At 63.9% G+C, this 7034-nt stretch overlaps 1 protein-coding gene across 1 annotated transcript; it reads left to right on the forward strand.

Moving 5' to 3' along the window:
- Positions 1-429: 429 nt before the first annotated feature.
- LOC118702108 (keratin, type I cytoskeletal 42) lies at positions 430-6618 on the forward strand. Its single transcript, XM_036407758.2, has 6 exons — positions 430-888; positions 3585-3667; positions 3786-3942; positions 5017-5178; positions 6009-6134; positions 6394-6618. The coding sequence occupies exons 1-6, from the start codon at positions 445-447 to the stop codon at positions 6616-6618; spliced, it is 1197 nt and encodes a 398-aa protein (XP_036263651.2). The 5' UTR covers positions 430-444.
- Positions 6619-7034: the final 416 nt, after the last annotated feature.

The following is a 7034-nucleotide window of genomic DNA, read 5'->3' on the forward strand; positions in this document are numbered from 1 at the left end:
CCTTAGGGTGCTTGGGCCTGGGTGAGGGTGCCCCCGCCCCCCCCAGTCTCACCATCTCCTGGGGACCAGGAATGCAGGGTGGGGGGCCAGGGCAGCCCGGGGCTCAGGCCTGTGCAGCCTTGTTCTGGGCCTTTTCTGGCTCCTGGGCTGGGCTCTGGGCTCCCCCTAGATGAGCTCAGAGGCCTAATTGCCGCTGATGGAGGATCACCCTGGCCCGGGGCTGCGGCTCCAAGGCCACCTTTGTTCTCGAACAATGGGCTCCTGAGAGGCTGGCCTGGGCCTCGGGGGGGCCTCAGCACGGCCAGCCTGAGCCCCAGGCCCTGGGCGGCTGATACAGCAGCAAATTGCGGGGCTGGGGTTCTGGCTCTGACTTCAAGGACCCGGGGCCCAGCTATAAAGGGCTGCCCAGGGTCTCCGTCCAGCCCAGACTCTGCTCCTGACACCATGGCCGCCACCACCACCAGCTTCCGTCAGTTCTCCACCTCCGGCTCCCTCAAGGGCCTGGGCTTGCCCACCGGGGGCTTCTCCCGGGTGTCCACGGTCCGCGTGGGGGGCGCCTGCCGGGCCCCCAGCAGCAACATGTCGGTCACGTCGTCCCGCTTCCTGGCGGGCATGGGGGGCGGCTACGGCGGGGGCTACTCCTGCAGCCTGGGTGGGGGCTACGGCCCTGGCCACAGCGTGTCGGACGCCCTGCTGGGGGGCGGCGAGAAGGAGACCATGCAGAACCTCAACGACCGCCTGGCCTCCTACCTGGAGAAGGTGCGCGCCCTGGAGGAGGCCAACGCCGACCTGGAGGTCAAGATCCGGGACTGGTACAAGAAGCAGGGCCCCGAGCCGACCCGTGACTACAGTCACTACTTCAAGGCCATCGAGGAGCTCAAGAGCAAGGTGCGTGGGCCAGGCGGCCCCCTGCCCTCTGCCCTCTGCCCTCTGCCCTCTGCCCTTGCTTGGCACCTGCTTCTGTCTCATCCCATCCCACCTGAGTGAACGTTCTTGAGGTCTCCATCAGGCATCCACTTCCTGGTCTCAGGCCCGGAGGACACTCCAGGAAGGGCGGTTGTTTGGAGTTCTCTCTTTCGGGGGGAGGGGGAGGGCGTGTGTTTGGGTGGTGATGGAGGAGCAAGCAGGGGGGTGCTTCAGAACCTCGAAGGCAGCAGACGGCATCCCAGGTATAGAGGGTGGCGCAGGCAGAGGCACAGAGGTGGGTGAGAGTTTGGTGCTGGCTGCTGGGGGACGGAACCCGAGCTGGGAAGGCATCGAGCCATTCCCCTCTGGCTCCGCCTGCCTCACCTCCTCCAGGCAGCCCTCCTGGGTGGGTGGCACTTGCCTCACCCCCCACCCCCCCAGATCTTGGGGTTCCTTCAGCACGTCAAGGTTCAGTCGAGGCCCTGAGTGTTGTGCGGATTTCGCTGAGGGTGGCAGGTCCTCGTGGCTGCCTTCGTGGTGGGTCCTCCTCACCCCCTCTGGGCGGGTCATTCTGGGGGTTCCTGAGGGCGGAGCCCGGGTCTCTCTTGGAGATGGGGGGGGGGTCCCGGAAGGAAGGAGCTGTGTCCTTCCTCTCAGACTGGAAGCTTCAGGGAAGGGATTTCTCTTGGTCTGATGGGTCTCTCTCTCTCTCTCTCTCTCTCTCTCTCTCTCTCTCTCTCTTTCTCTCTCTCTCTCTCTCTCTCTCCCCCCACCCCTCCCTCTAAGATAAGATGACCAGACGTCCCGCTTTTGGCAGGAAAGTCCCGACTTTTAACAATTTGTCCTGCGGCCCACTGCCTTTTTTAAAAGTCCCGATTTTTGGAAAGAAAAATCGGGACTTTTTTTTAAAACGCTGTGGGACGCGGGACAAATTGTTAAAAATCGGGACTGTCCTGCCAAAAGCGGGACGTCTGGTCACCTCCCTCTAAGAGCATGGCCTTGGCATTCTGTGAAGGAGGCACTGGGTTTTCTGCACGAGCCCGCCCTTGCAGGGTCCTACAGTGTTGCAACCCCAGAGGCAGCTGGGAGGCCCATGAGAGCCAGAGAGCCCGGCTGAGGGCAGCGGGTGGGGCCCGGCTGGCGCCCGTGGTCAGGCTTGCCGATTCCTGGTGGAGCACCGGGCGTGGTGCTGGCTCTCGGGGGGCTTTGCGGGTTCCTGCCCGGGACCGGTGCCCGGCGGGGAATTCCTGCAGCCGCTCCCTGGCAGCAGGGCCACGGGGAGAGCCAGATCAGATAGATACCGGGCTTGGTCTGGGCCACGGGGCGCCCGGGAGAGCCCCTATGAGTCAGCGTGTTCCCCAGTCCGTTCGGGGTCGGCCAACTCCCCAACACCAACCCCAGTGCCCCCTGCACCCCCGCCTCCGCCCCTCTGAGTCACCGTGCCCCTCAGGGGTGTTGGCAATGGCCCCGGCGCCCCTCACCAGGCCCGGACAGCATCCTGAGCGGGGAGGTGAGAGGGACGGACCCACGGAGGCCTGCCTCCCAGAGCGGCCCCCGGCTCAGCCTGGAAACCTGGGGCCGGAGCCAGGAGGAGCCGACCGCCGAAGCTTCCCTCTCTGCACCTTCTGCACTCCAGCCCTCAGCCTTCCCAAAATTCCAGATCGCACCCTCCAATCCGGGCCTCGCTCTGCCCACCAGCTCCATGGGTCTTGGCTGGAGTTTCTCTTGGGCATTTCTCACAACAACAACGACGACGACAGCAGCAGTAATAATAACGGGCCCTCTGCTCCTTCGCGAGTCTTCCCTGTTTTCACTTACACGTCCCGATGACCCGGTGGGACAAGAAAACGTTGCCCTGGGTGTGCGTGCGGCGGGGTCAGTGGTAACCTCGCTAATTAATTAATCACCTCATTAAAGGAGTGTTTCCCCGGGGCCAGCTCTGGCCCAGGCGCCATGCCCAGAGCTGGGGATTCTAAAGGGAAGGAGACAGACGTGGCCCAGAGTCCACGGGGGGAAGAAATAAAAGAAGCCATGGAAAAATCACACTCGGGAGAAGCGCCGTGAGAGAGGGAGGGGCAGGAAGGAGACATGTCCAGGAGGAGGGACCCCGGTGGGGAACTGCTGCGGGCTTCCTGGAGGAGGTGGCAACTGAGTCTAGAGGTGAAAGAGGGAGACAGGCCCTAACTGGTTTGGCTCAGTGGATAGAGCGTCGGCCTGCACACTCAAGGGTCCCAGGTTCATTTCCTGTCAAGGGCATGTACCTTGGTTGCGGGCACATACCCAGTAGGGGGTGTGCAGGAGGCAGCTGATCCATGTTTCTAACTTTCTATCCCTCTCCCTTTCTCCATAAAAAATCAATAAAATATATTTTAAAAGAAAGAAAGAAAGAAAGAAAGAAAGAAAGAAAGACAGAAAGACAGAAAAGAAAGAGGGAGTCAGGTCCAGGTGGCTTGGGCAGTGACCCCATGTTGTTTAGGGATAGATGTGAGTCTGCTGGCATCATGGTTACCTGGGCACAGTGCCCCTGCCCCTCTGTGAGTCCCCCAGTTAGGTCCTCAGAGGAGGAGTCCACACCATGGGGACCCTCCTTCCCTCGGGCACCCCCTCCAAAGAGCTGCTAGAGGGGTGCAGGGTCTCCCTGGGTGCTTGCTCACAGGGCCCACCATCGCTCTCCCCAGATCCTGGCCGCCACCATCGACAACGCCAGCCTGGTGCTGCAGATCGACAACGCCCGCCTGGCCGCCGACGACTTCCGCACCAAGTGAGTCCGGGCCTCCGGGGCTGCTGGCCGTGGGTCCAGCCCTGTGCCTCACCGGGCCCTCCGTGTGCCCGGGGGCGGCCCAGGGGTCCCCCATGGCTCACGCCTCCGCCCCTCCCAGGTACGAGATGGAGCTGAACCTGCGCATGAGCGTGGAGGGCGACACCAATGGCCTGCGCCGGGTGCTGGATGAGCTGACCCTGGCCCGGGCCGACCTGGAAATGCAGATCGAGAACCTGAAGGAGGAGCTGGCCTACCTGAGGAAGAACCACGAGGAGGTGAGGCCCGCCGGGGGGTGACAGCAGGAGACACTCGCCTGGGAACGAGCAAGGCTGGGGCCTCCCGATCTGCCTGGGCCAGGGCCCTGCTCTGCACCCAGTGCCCATCCAGGGTGGGTGCCTGGCCCTGGCCCTGACCTGGGTGACCCTGGGAGGGCCCTGGGGGAGGCCCGGAGGGCCCTGTCCCCACCAGGATACTTCCCATGTCCCCGAAGGCACGGCCTGCTGTGAGGTGGCAGTTAGCGATCTAATGAGATTGCATTCTAAGAACACGCGTGCTGATTAATAGTTAATTAAAGGGGTGATAGTCATCTGCCCGGCACACGGCAGTGATTCACAGCAAAGGTCTCCGCTGGCACCAGCACCAGCGCTGCGAGAAAAGTGTGGGATCTCCCCTCCATCGGGACGAAACGGGGGCTCAGAGAGGCTCAGGGGTTTACCCAAGGCTGCACAGGCGTCTTTCCTCCAAACCGCCCGACCCATGTCCACATCCCGGTCCAACTCCACCCCTCTGCCACCTCCCCCCCTCCTTTTTCAGGGAACTCTGCATCCCGGGGGCCCCAAGACTCAACCCAAAACCCTGCAGGGGGGGCGGCTCATGAGCCTGTGGGCTTCCTTCTCAGCTGACCTCTGGGCTGCCCTGAGCTAGGGGGGCCCGAACCCCGAGCATCAGAAGCCCAGAAAGTGCCTCCGATGGGCTTTGGGGCTGGTGATAGGGAGGGCATTTCCTAATGAGACCTGGTCCTTGGGGCTGCTTTGTGGTCGGCAGTGGGCGACAAGGCGGGGAGCTTGTCCCGGCGCGTCCCCTGTCAGGACAGAGAGCTGGGGATGGACACACAGCACACACTGTGTGGATGGAACCGAGTGTGTGTTGGGGAAGATGTCCGATGTCCCCACAGCCCCGCACCTTGGAGCCGTGACAGCTGCCCCCACCTTCAGGGCGAGGAGCCGGTGGCCTGTCTGTGTGCCTGTCCATCTGGCATCGGCACCCGTCTCGCCCGGTGGAGAAGGCGGGCCGCAGGGTCGCTCTCCCTGGGGGGCCCTGGGTGAGCGCCCGCTCTCCTCTCTGCCCAGGAGATGAACGCCCTGCGCGGCCAGGTGGGCGGGGACGTGAGCGTGGAGATGGACGCCGCCCCGGGCGTGGACCTGAGCCGCATCCTGAACGAGATGCGCGACCAGTACGAGAAGATCGCGGAGAAGAACCGCAAGGACGCCGAGGACTGGTTCTTCACCAAGGTGGGTGGCCCGCGGGGGCAGGTGTGCGCACACCTGTGCGTGCCTGTGCCGCGCGCGGAGCGTGGGCTGGAGCACGTGTAGCCGCTCAGGCTGTGCCATCTGGAAGGACCTTCGGAAAGCGGTTGGACCAACCCTCAAGTTGGGATGCGGATGGCGAGGCCCCCAGAGAGGCCCCAGGCTCAGAGCTCACAGCATCCCCCACTGCGGCCTGGAAACCAGGTCTCCCCGCAGTCAGGGCTTCGCCCGCTCAGGCCTCTGCAGGTGTGTGTGTGTTTGGAGGCACACTCAGACCCTCAGGAAACACGTGGAGAAGTGACAGGTCCCCAGGACAGGACCAGGCACAGAAAGACAAGACCCAGCTGAAACCGATTTGGCTCAGTGGATAGAGCATCGGCCTGTGGACTGAAGGGTCCCAGGTTCGATTCCAGTCAAGGGCATGTACCTTGTCTGCAGGCACATCTCCAGTAGGAGGTGTGCAGGAGGCAGTTGATCACTGATTCTCTCTCATCGATGTTTCTAACTCTATCTCTCTCCCTTCCTCTCTATAAAAAAATCAATAAAATATATTTTTTTTAAAAAAGAAAGAAAGACAAGACCCAGGCCTGTCTGAGCCTTGCCCACATCTCAGGGGCAGTAGCCCATGCAGGTGCCCGCAACGCAGGGCGAATTCCGAACCGAGGGGGTCTGTGTGCACGTGTGTCTGGGGCCCCCAGAGGCCAGCGAGGCACTGGCGGGGCAGGTCTGGGAGGCCAGGGCTCGGGGGTGGCCCCTGTCCCCGGCCCCACCTCCACACGGGGCCTCCTGAAGCCCCACGGCCCTCCCGCTTGCAGACGGAGGAGCTGAACCGCGAGGTGGCCACCAACACGGAGGCCCTGCAGAGCCACCGGACGGAGATCTCCGAGCTGCGCCGCTCCGTGCAGAACCTGGAGATTGAGCTGCAGTCCCAGCTCAGCATGGTAGGGCTTCGTCCCGCCCCTCCCCGCCTCCCTGCCTCGGCCCTGTCATCACAGGGCTACCCCGGCTGCGTGGACCCCCCCCTCGGAGAACCAGACTCCCTCACCTGTGTCACTTCCACTGTGACAGAGCCCCTCACTGCCCCAGTGACCACCCCGCCTCGTTACTGGCTGCACCCACAACCCCCACGGGGGGCTCCTCCTGTGGGTGGGGAAGGGTCCCGGCTCCGTCTTACCCGCCCACCCGCCTGCTGGCCCACAGAAAGCGTCGCTGGAGGGCAGCCTGGCGGAGACCGAGGCGCGCTACGGGGCGCAGCTGGCCCAGCTGCAGGGGCTCATCGGCAGCGTCGAGCAGCAGCTGGGCGAGCTGCGCTGCGACATGGAGCGGCAGAACCACGAGTACCAGGTGCTGCTGGACGTGAAGACGCGGCTGGAGCAGGAGATCGCCACCTACCGCCGCCTGCTGGAGGGCGAGGACGCCCAGTGAGTGGGGGCGCGGGGCCCAGGCTTCCCCCCCGGGACAGGGGCAGCCCTGGCAGAGGCCAGGCGGAGGTGTGGAGGCTGGCAGGGGGTGACACAGAGACCGCTGGCTGGGGTCTGGGGAGCACGGAAAGCCGCCTTAAAGCAGGCTGAGTCAGTCGTGTAGGCATGGAGGGGCTTTGCACAGAGCCACAGGACATAACAGGCACAGAAAGACAAAACCCAGGAGGTCAAGAGGTCTCAGAGCATTCCCTCTGGCTGCAGACGGACAGCTGCATCCTCGAGGCCAGGGGGTCACGGGGGTCACGGGGACCTGCCAGGAGGCTGGAGCAGGGAGTCAGGCCGCCTGCTGGGTGGAAGGAGTGGGGGCACAGGCAGGGGCAGGGGCAGGCCGGGGTGTGGGGGCGAACCTGGCTCACAGCA

Source organism: Pipistrellus kuhlii, unplaced genomic scaffold (genome assembly GCF_014108245.1).
Source record: "Pipistrellus kuhlii isolate mPipKuh1 unplaced genomic scaffold, mPipKuh1.p scaffold_m20_p_37, whole genome shotgun sequence".
Classification (NCBI taxonomy): domain Eukaryota; kingdom Metazoa; phylum Chordata; class Mammalia; order Chiroptera; family Vespertilionidae; genus Pipistrellus; species Pipistrellus kuhlii.

What these genes read in the sequence shown, in the direction of transcription:
- LOC118702108 (XM_036407758.2), top strand. Translation starts at nt 445, where the DNA reads ATGGCCGCCACCACCACCAGCTTCCGTCAGTTCTCCACCTCCGGCTCC. An exon ending in TCGAGGAGCTCAAGAGCAAG is followed by an intron (nt 889 to 3,584) that starts GTGCGTGGGCCA and finishes CGCTCTCCCCAG; the next exon opens with ATCCTGGCCGCCACCATCGA. An exon ending in AGGACTGGTTCTTCACCAAG is followed by an intron (nt 5,179 to 6,008) that starts GTGGGTGGCCCG and finishes TCCCGCTTGCAG; the next exon opens with ACGGAGGAGCTGAACCGCGA.